The sequence below is a fragment of the Cannabis sativa genome, chromosome 8 (genome assembly GCF_029168945.1).
Source record: "Cannabis sativa cultivar Pink pepper isolate KNU-18-1 chromosome 8, ASM2916894v1, whole genome shotgun sequence".
Taxonomy (NCBI): Eukaryota; Viridiplantae; Streptophyta; class Magnoliopsida; order Rosales; family Cannabaceae; genus Cannabis; species Cannabis sativa.
In genome coordinates this window covers 49,013,391-49,027,691 of record NC_083608.1, presented here as the reverse complement: position 1 = coordinate 49,027,691, position 14,301 = coordinate 49,013,391, and the positions used below count along the sequence as shown (strand labels likewise).

Genomic DNA, 14,301 nt, shown 5'->3' with positions numbered 1-14,301 from the left:
AGACACTGTGTCTATTATGTGTAACATATTTAAAGCCACCTAATTACAAATGAGGTAATTACTACATATGTATTTAACATATATTGAAACCAGAAAACATGTAGCAGTGGTTGAAACTTGAAAGTAGCTAAAGGACGTTCATACGAGTTGTAATGGAAATAATCGTAAGCTAACAATTTTAGTTGCTTCTTATTGGTAGAGTCAGTTCTGGCAAGTATGATGATATAGCTTCACATGATTTTGGGTTTTATTCTAAATATTATTTTTGTGGTGCTGTTCTCTCTATAATTAAAATTAAGATTCATGCACTGCATAGAATTTTTTCAATTAGATTGATTACAACAAAATAAGTGTTAGTATGTCTAGAAAAGTAAATATTTATCACTGAAATAAGATTTCACTTGAAACAATTTCAGTTTTAAAATATAAATAAACATGTGGGATCGTGTGCCTTGAGATGTCCTGACTCCATAAGATGTCCTGTCAATATTTTAGACCACTTTCTCAATCTACACACATCAAAATAACATTATATAAATACATTTATATACATAAATAGATAGATGGATAAAATATTAATTGAAATTAACTTTCACCATTTTGATCCATTCTAACATCGACAAAGACCTTATTTGGGACAATAAGCTGCCCGAGCGATAAATCAGCAAAAGGCTTGGCTAATAATCCTTTGCGAGCAAGAAATTGCTGAGACACATGCTTCATTGTTGGTCGACACTGTGGTTTGACATTTAGACATGCAAATGCAATTGCGGCAACAAGAACAACATCTCGTGCTACAACCCCACTTGTTGGTCTAGGCAAGCGTTTGTCTAATATATCTATTAGCAACATCTTTTGAGTACTTGATGATGAAGATAATGACAATGATAACATTTCTTGACGATTTCTACCCATTAAAGTTTCAAGTACCACAACTCCAAAGCTATAAACGTCACATTTTTCAGTTATAGCCGTAGTGTAAGCAAGTTCTGCAATGACAACAAATGGAATATATACTTAATAAACAATTAAAATTTATACAATAGGATATTGAACAAGCAACAACTATACATATAAATTACCAGGAGCAATATATCCATAAGTACCAGCAATCATGGTCCGATTGGAAGAATCAGGATCTTAGTAGCTTAGCTGTACCGAAATCGGAGAGAAAAGCCTCTAGTTGTGAGTTTAAAAAGATGTTGGTGGTAGTTACATCACGATGAACAATTGAAGGAATGCAATCATGATGCATGTAAGATAATGCATAAGCTATGCCTTTGATGACATCAATCCTTTTGCTCCAACTCAAATCCACAGCCTCTGTATCATTACTCAACACACAGAACAAGCTCCCTCTTTCCATGTACTCATAAATCAAAAACATGCTCCTCTTGTGCAAACAAAATCCATGGAGTCGAATAATGTTTTTATGACGTATTTCAGTCAATGTTTGAACCTCATTAGAAAAGCTGTGTCTCAGAGTTGAGTGTTCAGCCTCGAAACTGTGAAGCTTTTTCAAGGCAATTACTTTGCCATTAGGTAGTTGTGCTCTATACACACTACCGTAACCACCAGTTCCGATGCAATATCTAATGTCAAAGTCTTCAGTTGCTCGTATGATATCTTCGAATGCAATTTTTCCATCGTAATTCCATATTGAAAACATGTCTCCGTTCTTCATCGCTGTTTGATCACTTGGAGGCTGGACTTTTCTTCTCTTTAGCCAAATTTCAAAGACCACACAAAACCCAGAAATGGCAAAGAAAATTGAGATGGTAACAACAATTTTAATTGTGTCGATGAAGCTCTTCTTAGTGCGGCAAGGAGGGAAGAAATGGTTGGTATCACTACATAAATCCTTATTTCCAGTAAAAGATTCATATGAATATTTACGAAGAAGCTCATTACTTATTTGCCCTTGTAAAGAGTTGTGTGAAACATCAAATTTCAATAAAGTGCTCATGTTATCGAGTTGATAAGGTAAAATTCCTGATATACAGTTATCTGATAGATCTAGAAACCTCAAATTTGAAAGACCTACAATATCTGCATCTATGGAACCACTAATTCTGTTTGAGCTTAAGTCAAGACGAGATATGCTTGCTAAAGCACTTAAAGATGGAGAAATTGGACCTTTGAGCTGATTAAAACTTAGATTCAAATCATTCAAATTCCTCAAAAATTTAAATTCTAAAGGGATGGAACCAGTTAATTGGTTTGAGGAAAGAGATAGAAATGACAAATGGGTTAATTCAAACAAAACATCAGGGATAGAACCATTGAGTTTGTTATGTTAAACAATTAGAGTATCTAGTTAAGATATAGTAAATTCTCCAGTTGTTCTATACTGATAGAAATGGAGCTAATTTGATTTCCGTCCAAATATAAATAAGCAAGTTTGATCAAATGACCAATAGACCAAGGGATTGCAGTTGCACCATATAACTTGTTTGAGGAAAGAGATAGGGAGGTTAAATTAGTTAAATTACCCAAAGCTTTAGGGATATCACCACTGAGTTGGTTAAATGAAATATCAAGATGGGTTAATTTGGTTAATTGAAAAAGATTGGAGGGGAGTGAACCACTGAGGCTGTTATAAGATAGATCAAGTTGTAGTAGATTCTTTAAGTTTCCTATACTGGTAGGAATGGAGCCACTAATTTGATTTTCTCTCAATACTAACTCAGTAAGGTTGATCAGCATACCAATAGATGAAGGGATTGCACCATTTAACTTGTTATTGCCCAAGTTTAACCCAACCAAATTCTTCAAGTTGCCAAGTTTTTGAGGAATGGAACCGTTGAGTTGATTATGCATGAGATAAAGTTTCTCTAACTTGGAAAGGTTGGTTAGTGAAAGAGGTAACTGACCTGTAAGAGCATTGTTGGAAAGGTCAAGGTAGGTGAGCTTTGTAAGAGCACCTATTTCCGGTGGGATAACGCCCTTGAGTCTTGCACACGAAAGATCCAGATGAACTAAGTGTTGAAAGCAAGACGCCTTGAAGTTCTGGAGCATTCCTTTTCTCTCTGAATATTCATCATCATCAAACATGTAGTGACGAATTTCAGTAATGTGGCCAGCATGGTCACAAGTGATACCTCGCTGGTTGCAATAATAGTGCATGCTTTTGTTAAACAACTGTTTGTCCTTACACCAACTGGTTTGAAACAGAGAATCCAGTTGTGGTTCTTTGAGATTAGCAGTGACACTGTTTGGCGCTGGCGCTGGTGCTAGTGCTGGTGCCTGTGATGGTGATGATGATTCATATTGAGAAGCTTTTACTAATAAGAAAATGGTGTTATCCAACTTGGGTGGAATGATGAAGAAGAAAATGGTTGCCCATACTAGTGATAGTGATGATGAACTAGCAAAGATATTGGAAATGTGGAATGTCATGTTGCTAAGATTTGTTATTAGCTTTCTGGCTTTTGGCAAATATGCTCAACTAGCCTGATATTTAAGGATTGTGAAAATCAATAGCAAATGCCAAAAGATGACAAGGCAGGGGCAGGGGCAGGGTCTCACTCTTACTCTTCAATGACTCCAACTACCTAATTCTTAAGTTTTTCCTTTTAAGCTTTTTTGAGGGTAACGTGAGTTCAGGGTCAGGTTAGACTGCTTAATTTTCAGTATTCAAAGATACATTTGTTGATTTGGCCACTTTTCATAGAGTTTGGACCAATCCTTACCATTATTACTTACTTGACCCAATGGAAACCTTTTGCGTTGACTGACTTTAAATCCATATCACCAATTTCCCTGCTGTGAAGTTCATGGAAGGATCTTAAAATCAGCATCACTCTTTTTTTCTTATTTACACTTCATTTGAGATAAAATATGGCATTTGGATAAATTGGAGACACAGTGTCATTGTCTATCATATGAAACATATATAAAGCCGCCTAATTACAAATGCGTTTATATATATATGGTTGGTTACTATGTTGATGTGTTTAATATATTTATATATACATATATACTTGTGTAGTGAGACTACAAATTTCTCACATTAGATTCAACATACTGATACAAAGATATGGACAATCAAAATATGAAATCCTCAAACTGTGTAGGCTTGCTGAATTGTGTTTATGTCAAGACCTTTGAGTCTCACTACTGACTCCACATGTCCTTTTAATGTATGCAGCTCTCTCAATCTGCACAAATCATCAAACTGCATAAGTTATATTCAAACCAGAAAACATGTACCAGTGGTTGAAACTAGCCAAAGACATGGAATTTTACCTGGCAATCTCAGCTCGTCGTTTTGCATCTTCTGCCATCTGATTGAGTTCAGTAGTTGATCGATCTGCAAACATCATACCTTCAGGAGGGTGTAGCCCATGAAGGGTCCTCTGCGCATGTGCCCATTTAAGCTCGCGTTCTTCTTTGCCAAAATCTTTCTTTCTTGTAAAGGCAATCTGCAAAAATGTTGGAGTCCTTAAAAAAGGCAGTAAATGGAGAAAGTATAGAGTTCAGTGTCAATTCATTCATACATACCCTTTGTTCAATTACAAGATCCCAAGCTCTTCCACTCAAAGCATATCTGATGAAGAACTTGATTAAATCAAGTGGGAAATAGAAGATGATGTTGTAAAGCCAAACAACGCCAGCCCATCCCCATCCAATCCCCGAAATTGCAGCAAAACTCCAGTTTGCATAGACAGCAATCAATGTGGCAATCTTACATACCAAACACAAAACATAATTAATGAATGTGTTTGGAAACTGAGAATAGAAATAAAAACAGTTGCAGTCTGCTCACCAGTTGAGCAACAGCGAAAGCAGCAACAAGTAAGAGACCAGGGCGCTCAAGGAAAGACCAACTCCGAGATCGTGTCACAAATATGAGAGCTTGACTGATGGTGCTCACTTGCAGGTATATGGCAGAGGCTAGTTTTCTGAAGTCCTTTTCATTATTTTGTTGTAGGCTAGATACCCCAAACATATGCTTAAAAAACAAAAGGTATGAGTTATAGTAATGAAAGCTTGGCAAAGAAAATTCGAAACAAATGAAGGTACAATGGACAGATTACTCACAGGAAAGAAGTCTGTCTTGTATGCTGCCCAGAAGAAAATGACTGTCATCATAGCCAAGTAACCACCAAGTATGATTCCAGTAGTAAAGATCTCGGCTAGCTTCCAACTATCCGGAAGAGGAGAAGGTTTCACCCTATCCTTTGATATTGTCATGATGGTACCTGATAATGCCATATTATTTCATGTCATGTTATTGGTTTAAAACTAGAAGTAAGTTGTGGTTTGGATGGACAAGAAGGTACGAACCGTCGTTAAGGATAGCAATAATCAGAACCATGAAAGGTGGGAAATCAAACTTCCATATGAGGGCAAGTAGCATGAAACCAAGCTGTTGCATATGAAATAAAATGAACAAGAGGGTCAAAACCAGATGACTTTCAACAGATCATTTTCAATCATGCAAAGAAGAGCGAACCAGAATAGCTTACCACAATACGAATTGTAATGGAAACAGCATAAATCTGCAACAAGAATGAGAACATTAACATGAATAGACAATACAAAATTATAACCATTTTGAATATGGAAAAGGTAAAAGAAACTCACTGTGTAATTTTTCATTCTCTGGAATATAGAGCGACTAGTAAGTACAGCGCTTATGATTACACTCAAACCAGGTTGTGTCAAGACAATATCTGAAGCACTACGAGCTGCATCAGTTGCATCGGCGACAGCTATGCCAATATCAGCCTTTTTAAGAGCAGGAGCATCGTTGACTCCATCGCCAGTCATTCCACATATATGTTTTCTGGCTTGCAAACGTCTAACAATTTCGTATTTGTGCTCTACATCAACCAACATGCCCGAAAGATCAGTTATAAGACCAGTACTAGGTGATCAAAAGGATGACATAGAGCTAAGTAATCGAGTATTATAATACCAGGAAAAACTCCTGCAAATCCATCAGCTTTTTCGATCAGATCATCAACTGGCAAAGCAGCAATTGACTCATCCTTCTCTTGTCCTAATAAGGCAGAGGATGGATACATGTTTGTACCCATTCCTAAACGGCGTCCAGTCTCCTTTGCTATTGCTAGTTGATCACCTAATAGAGATTGAAAATAATGAAAAAACAAGTGAAAAGTTTGCAAAGAAAACATAACTCATTCATAAATTCATAGCCAAAGAGCTGTGATATTGGTAAAGGAACACACCTGTGATCATTTTAACATTGACCCCGAGATATAATGCCTTTCGAATTGTTTCTGCACTATCATGTCTAGGTGGATCAAATAGAGGCATGAGGCCAGCAAATTTCCATGGTCCTCCTGGGCTTTCCTTTCTTCCATCTGAAACTTCCTGTAGAGAATAATGCTCACCATGTCAACAACAACACATACATGTCTGCACTTAACCCAAATAAGAACAATATTATAACCTGGTAAGCTACTGCAAGGGATCTTAAGCCTCTTTCTGCAAACTTATCAATCACAGCATGAACCCTCTTTTCTATATCAGACTTATTGTGAGCAAGATTCAAAATCTAACAAATGAAATCAGAAAGTTAGTTACTTTGAATAAAAATCAAACCTTTAGAAAAGAAAAAAACTGGATTAGCCAATATACATACCTGCTCAGGTGCACCTTTGCTTACACGATGCATTTTACCTTTACTGTCAATATATGTCAAAGCTGTTCGCTTATCGGTGGGATTGAAAGGAAGGAAATGCACTTCTTCAATACCACTTCGCGCCTATTTTGTAGCAAAAAGTAAGGAGAAAAAGCCATAGACAAACGCAAATTATACCCGAATAGGAAAGATGATAGAGTTGAATTACATACCTCCTTTGGATCAGCCAACATCCCCACAATGGCAGCATCTATTGCATCTTGATTTTCCAAACGCGAAGCTCGAGCTGCCATTAGTACTATGGTATCTGCATCTACTCGTTTATCAAACACCTGCACAAACAATTGAAACAACATCAAAATAAGCATTAAGACTTATAGAAAGGCAAGTAAGAAACAAACAAACCTCTATAAGATTTTTGTCAACTGAGAGTTTGTTTAGTGTTAAAGTTCCTGTTTTGTCACTGCAAAGAACATCCATTCCCGCCATTTCTTCTATGGCTGTCATTCTTTTAGTGATAGCTCCCTATAAAAATGACCAATTATCAAACCCGAAATAACAAAGACCACACAAAACACTCACTATAAGTTATAACCAACCTGTTGAGACAAACGATGAGAACCAATTGCCATTGTCACAGACAAAACAGTAGGCATAGCAATGGGAATTCCTCCAATAAGCAAAACCAACAGATTATCAATCCCAGGCCGATATTCGCGGTGTTGAACTGGGTACATGACAATAATCTCAATGATCATCCCTATCGCGATAGAACAAATACAAAAGTTCCCAATAGCAGTCAAAACCTGTATAGCAGTGCCAAATAATTTAGTCACATTCAACTCAAGAACAAGAACTATTGAAATTAATTTTGTTACTTGTTACCTTTTGAAAGTGTCCTTGTTGGTTTGTACTATCTACAAGATGAGCAGCCTTGCCGAAAAAGGTATGAACACCAGTAGCAATAACCACTGCTTCAATCTCTCCCTGCTTGCATGTTGAACCAGAATAGACACTGTCACCTGGACCCTTTGTCACAGGAAGTGATTCACCAGTAAGAGCAGACTGCAAAAACCCCAAATAGAAAGTCAAATAATTTATCCAAACAAACAACAAAAAAACAAGAATTCTTGTCATTGATTTTGACCTGATCAATTTTCAAGGGATCCCCATCAAGTAAACGAGCATCAGCAGGAATAATGTCACCTAGCTTAATGCTGACTATGTCACCAGGAACAAGAATGGAAGCCTCTTCCTCAAGCCATTTCCCATCTCTAAAAACCTATCAACAGTGGGAATTTTCATTTGGAAAATGATCAAAAAGCAAACTTTTTTTTTCATTTGAGCAGGACATTTCAGATATGAGATACCTTGGCTTTGGGTGCAAGACGTGCCATGAGTGCAGCTGCAGCATTACCAGCGTTATTCTCTTCAATAAAGCTTATAGTTGAATTGATAAGAAGGAGAATAATAATCCCAACAAAATCTTGCCAGTCAGGTGGTTTTCCCTAAAACAGAGCAAAGATTATAATAGTAACTAAAAAGGAAAAATCTTTAATCATTGGTGAGTGTTCACTTTTATCACAAAATGACAAAATTTCGACCTTTTTTTTTGTTTTTTTTTTAACTAAATTTGCGTAAGAACTAAAACAGATAAGGAAAAGAAGAACTGACTCCTCCATTAGCTAGTGCAATGGCCATAATAGCTGCTGCTTCCATAACCCATGATAGAGGGTTCCACATAAACCCTAAGAACTTCAAAAACTTACTTTCCTGAAAAGACAAAAGAGAAAAAAATCATTTTTTTTTTTCTTTAAAAGAAGAAGAAGAAAGAACAGAAAGATTGTAGTTCTTTTAGTTTATAAATAAGTTGAAGGCTCCATGAATATGGGAAGCAAATTCATCTGAAAAAATTGTAGAGAATTATAAACCTTCTTCTCCTCAAGCTTGTTGTACCCAAAAATGGCCAATCTTTGCTGTGCAGCCTCTGTGGTAAGGCCATGTTTATTACATACCAAAGCCTGAAAAACCTCTTCAAGTGGCACGTTCTCCTGAAAATCAAAGTTTAAAGAAAAAAAAACTGAGGAAACTGTTAACATAGCCATGGAAATGGAATGCTCTGTTGTTTGTTTGTGGTTACCAAATCGACAGATTCTTTGACTACGGCTTCTAAAGTTTGAGTCTTTTCAGCCATTTTGCGAAAGAAGATTAAAGGGCTTGTGAGTTGTGATTGTTAAGGTGTGTTGTGTTGTTCCAAAAGAAAGGGAAAACAAAGGTAGATATTATTATGTATGAAACAGAGGCAAAGCTGAAAGCGAAAGAAAAACAGAGAGAGAGAGGTTGTGGCTTTGTGGCTGTGTGTGTATATGTATATATATATATATATAAATTGAGTTTTTAATATAAGAAATAAAAAGAAGAGAACTTTCCTTTCCTTTTTGGTTATTGGGACACGATTATCACTTGGTGCAGACGGATAAACAGTTCTGGGAAGATCGTCAACTGTACTTCTTGCTTATGTACACTCTCATTTCCTTTAACAACAATTTCTTATTATTATTATTATGAGTAAGGAAAATTATTTTATATATATTTTTAAATATATGGTTTGGATTACTTCAATATTACTTTAGTAATTTCTATATGATTTTGTTTCTCTATTGATTGTTGTTATGTAAATTTTACCTATGATTTAGTTTCTCTATTGATTGTTATATAAATTTTTTGTAAAAATAAAAAAAAAAAAATTATTGTGAAATATAAAAATAAAAACTTTTTATTATTATTATTACTATTATTATTTATTTATAATAATATTAATAATAGAAAAAGTACTACAAAAATGATATTAAATAAATAAATTGAGCATTGTTATTTAACATTTTAAAATGTCTAATACTAATTGTTTAGCAGCTATTGTCAGGAACCATTTGGGTGAGGTTGTTCGGGTTCACACGTCTAGAATGGATTTCGTTGACGCGTTTTGTGAGAAAGCGGCGGCTTGCTGTTTGGTTATTTTTGTAGTGCTGAAAGTGAAAGCCTAGTTTGTCATAGCGGAGAGCGATTCGAGAATAATTATCAAAGCGCTTAATGGGAAGGAGTCCCGTTGGGTCATTAGTAACTAATTAGTAACTATGTCTCCTTTTGTAAGTCACTCTTCTTGTTTTTCTAGATGTATTTTCTCTAAATTTAGCAGGACTTGTAATTTTGTCGCCCATAATGTGACTAAGGGCGTTTACCCACAAATTATTTAGTGATATTCCGCTATCCACCATCCCTTAAAATATGTTATGTAATGACCTCGAGGTCTAACTCATTGTTTAATTAAATACGCTTTTCATAAAAAAAAAAAAAAAAAAAAAAAATTGTGATATTTTATAATTATTCTTATATTATTTATTAAAATTTATATGTTATTACTATATAAAAATCATACATATTTATTTGATTAAAACTTGACATTCATACTAAAGAGGGAAAAAGGATTTTTTTTTGTTCCTAAATAGCTATTGAAGGTAATTTTTTTCCTTTGGCCAGGCCGTTGGCTTTTTTTAGGCTTAAGTGCGGCTTGATTAGGGTTGTGTTTTGTTATTGTCATTCAATTTTTGCAATTGTAATTAGTCTTGTTTCGGTGACATAATTTTGAGTGTTTTAGTCTTGCTTCTATGATATGATTTTGAGTGTTTTAATCTTGTTTGTGTGACATAGTTTTGAGTATTTTAGTATTGACTATGTTATATGATTTTGTTTTGTTTTGTTTTATTTTGTTTCGTTGTTGGTTTTTCTTTGTTCTTCAATGACTCGTCAATACATCGTTGTTAGTGGTTGAGAATAATAAATTTTTTGTGCTCGAGCTACGAGATTGAACCTACTGCAACAGTTTTTACAACTGTGTCTTCTAAACGATAAATGAAACAAAATATAAGTGCTCTTAAAATTAATTGTGATGCTACAATCTTCTTCATTTAATTATATTTTAATTTTATATCAAATGATCTAAGAATTAAGCGACTTAGCATTTAGTTCTTATGAGAGAAATATCCCATAATTTATTCAAATATATAAAAATATATAGAACCCATGCCTATTAAAATATACCAATTATGTAACACTATCTTGTGTTTTAATTCTGCCCTTTCATTTCCTTCTTCTTCTTCTTATTTATTTAATTTTTAAAATGTATATTTATAGATTTAATACATAAAGGGCTTGTTTGGTCTAGGGACTGTTACATGGGATCTTGTCAGTCAGTCCTATGTTTGGATATAAATATAATATTATCCATCTGCCACCTTAAAATACTTATTATTTTTCTTTTTCTTTTTCTTTTTAAGGTTGTTGAAATAGTTCAAAGCCTATTTAATTTGCTTTAGAAAGAAAACTAATATTTTCTCAAAAGAAAGAAAACTAATATAATTTATTTCTATTTAACAACTTTGCCACCGAACTATGCTTATATTCTCTCTTGAATTTATATTTATATCGTTAAAAATTAGAGCAATTTGCGGCGAAACCCCCTTATGTTTTGATTTTTATACACTTAACCCCTTATCTTTATTTTTGGTGGCAAAACCCCCTTATGTTTTAATTTTTATACACTTAACCCCCTTATCTTTTTTTTTTGTGGCAAAACTCCCTTATGTTTTAATTTTATACACTTAACCCCTCTATCTTTTGTTTTGGTGGTAAAACCCTTCAGTTTACTTTTCTTTGCAAATTTAAAGTTTTAGTTAAATATTACCGTTAAATACTAACCGGATTACTACTGTATCGACTTCGAGGTTTTACCGTTACTTATACAAAAGTGTATACAGTGGTCATCCAGTTGATATTTAACGGTAATATTTAACTGGCGTGTCAAATTTGCAAAGAAAAATAAACATAAGGGGGTTTTGCCACCAAAAAAAAAGATAAGGGGGTTAAGTGTATAAAAATTAAAACATAAGGGGGTTTTGCCACAAAAAAAAAAGATAAGGGGGTTAAGTGTATAAAAATTAAAACATAAGGGAGTTTTGCCACCAAAAATAAAGATAAGGGGGTTAAGTGTATAAAAATCAAAACATAAGGGGGTTTCGCCGCAAATTGCTCTAAAAATTATATTCCTCAACTATTTACACAGTTTTGTAATATACACTACCAAAAATATTATTTTTATTTACAATAAAAATTGAATAAAAGTAAAAAAAAAAAATTATAAGTAATTATAATACCAACAAAAATGTAGTTTTTTTTAGTGAAAAATAACTATATGAAAATTCAAGTAAAAATTCCAAAAAATATTGAGAATGGAAATAGGTCATTTTTTTTCTTTTAAGTGATGGAAATCGTAATTGATGATGAGGATTAAGATAATAATAATATAACCATATTGACTTAAAAACCTTTTGGGACTGCAAAAGTAAAAGAAAAACATTTGAGTCATTTTTGTTGTATTTATCCTTTGAAATATGTCACTGTGACACGTGTATTCTGTCTGTCTTTCCATTCCAAATCCCAACTACCACTCCTAACAGTCAATTTAAATTTAATTAATTAAGCACATTTTCCACTTTAATTATTTTGGGGAGCATCTAATTTTCATTAATCTTAAAATTGGCCCCTCTTGTCTTTAGGAATAGACTTTACAACTAATCGTTATTTATTTCTTATGCTCTCAAAAAAACTTGGATGGGTACTTGAATAAATTCTTATTAAAGAAAATAATATATTTAATCCTTTTTTTTAACAAATAAATTCTTATGTATTTTGAAAAATAAATAAATAAGATTTTTATTAAATTCTTGGACGAAAGTTTTTGTTTTGTTTTAATAACAAATAAATTCTTATTTAATAACGAATAAATTATTTATTTTATTTTTATTATTTTTATACTATAATTGTAAAAATAATATTTTAATAACAAATTTATATTATTCTTATTAATGTATTTTTACTGGCTACACGCAATAAAAAAAATGGAAATTATTTTTGGGTCTTTTTTATTTTTACACTTTAAAATAATTTTTTTTTTTTGTATTTTAACAAAATTCGACATAGAAATCCCAATTGCAATTAGCGCTGCAACTTAAATTGCAACAAAAAATCGTATAGAAACTACTATTGCAACTAGCGCTGCAACCACTTTAGAAATCCAAATCGTAAATTTAAAAAAAAAAAATTAAAAAAATAATATATAGAATAATTTTTCATTATTTTTTTTATTAAAATAAAATCAAATATAATAGTTATTAATAAAGTGAACAAATAAAAATTAAGTTTTTCCTTTAATTATAGCGTCACAATACGTCTTGATATCATTCTTAAAATACATGCATGTATGCAAAAAAATCAAAGATTGGTGAGCAATTTATTCATCAACTAATAATAATAACTTCGATAATTAATTAACTTATGTGCACGTTTTAAACTTCAAATGACATCTTCGTTTGATTGATAAACTATATTCTTTGACTTTGCATTCATTACAACAGTTTTATTAACTCAAGAACCAAAGAATATTATACTCAAACTCAACCAAAACCAAGATATAAGTACAAAAAAAAATCATTATATTTAAATCATGAAACTGGTGATTAATTAAAAATATAAATTAAAGGACAATACATGTATATAATTTTTTCTTAATATGTTTTGTTGCTTTTTTCTTAAAAAAGAAAAATTAAATACTTAATTTCATTATAAAACAAATCTAACATCCCCCACTAAGGGATTTTAAGCTCAAAATCTGATTTTCTTTTTTAAATATTGTATATTCAAGTGTGGTAATCAATAATAATCATATAAAATATATTGTTTGTGTTTTGTACAAATTTGTTTTGAACCATTTGTCAAAAACAAAAAAAAAAAAAAGAAAACCTTTTGAACCAATAAAATCATTCGAAGCATAGCATCATATTTTCCCAAGTGCCAAATAATGAGTTTTGGAGTGTATTTATATGTATATTATGTCTCTACTCGTAGGCATATTTATGTTTTTGACATTTTCAAAAATTATTTTGGGGAATTAGAATTTTTGTACTATTATTACAACGTAAATAATTATATAAGAAGAATTTAATTATAATTTTTCTAAGTGCTAATATTGTGTTTACCATAAAAACAAAAGGGAAATTTGAGTTTCTATGCATTTTCTATACCCAAATTAATTATTTAAACTAATACTTATAACTCTTGAAAAAATAGGACTATTTTTACCTAAACCCCAAAATACCCCCCTCATTATTCTCAACTATTTCTCTCTCTTCCTCCTTTCTCTCTCAAATCAAACCCACCAAAACACACTGCCGATCCACCCAAAACCAACCATCGCACGAGCTGAACGGCGAACGCCACCTCCAACCGAGACGCCGACGGAGAGCCAACTGAACCCACACCTCCACCACCTCCGACCCTCTCTGAAATCTAAAGAAGAAGAAAAAAAAAAACCCACAGTCCGATGGTCGGACCTTGGGATCCGATGGGGTCCGACCCATTGGACCCATCGGACCCATGGTCCGACCATCGGACCTCTCTCTTCCTCTCTCTCTGAAATCTGAAAAAAAAAAATGATATATGTGACCTTCTTCTGGTTTCAATGTTAATCCTCATCAGAAACCTTCTTGGAATGCGACCATTCCTTCTTCTCTTCTGCAGGTGTGGATCGTTATTTTATTTCAACCAAATAAAATGATATATGTGTTACAACTGTT

At 33.1% G+C, this 14,301-nt stretch overlaps 2 protein-coding genes across 2 annotated transcripts; both read right to left on the bottom strand.

The window, feature by feature from the left end:
- Nucleotides 1-572: 572 nt before the first annotated feature.
- LOC115698521 (MDIS1-interacting receptor like kinase 2) lies at nt 573-3,734 on the bottom strand. The gene is given in 4 exon segments (XM_061102217.1): nt 573-989; nt 1,083-1,134; nt 1,136-2,305; nt 2,308-3,734. Coding segments are annotated over 4 exon segments (2,718 nt in total). The 5' UTR covers nt 3,400-3,734; the 3' UTR covers nt 573-585.
- A 139-nt stretch (nt 3,735-3,873) lies between these two features.
- Nucleotides 3,874-9,119, bottom strand: LOC115698502 (plasma membrane ATPase 1). The gene is made up of 21 exons (XM_030625578.2): nt 8,754-9,119; nt 8,545-8,664; nt 8,288-8,386; nt 7,984-8,121; nt 7,761-7,895; nt 7,499-7,678; nt 7,213-7,419; nt 7,019-7,138; nt 6,826-6,945; nt 6,614-6,736; nt 6,422-6,526; nt 6,198-6,342; nt 5,924-6,088; nt 5,590-5,828; nt 5,472-5,504; nt 5,290-5,371; nt 5,044-5,204; nt 4,769-4,954; nt 4,504-4,686; nt 4,249-4,424; nt 3,874-4,160 (listed from the first exon to the last, which is right to left on the bottom strand). The coding sequence occupies exons 1-21, from the start codon at nt 8,805-8,807 to the stop codon at nt 4,064-4,066; spliced, it is 2,868 nt and encodes a 955-aa protein (XP_030481438.2). The 5' UTR covers nt 8,808-9,119; the 3' UTR covers nt 3,874-4,063.
- Between the last annotated feature and the right edge of the window lie 5,182 nt (nt 9,120-14,301).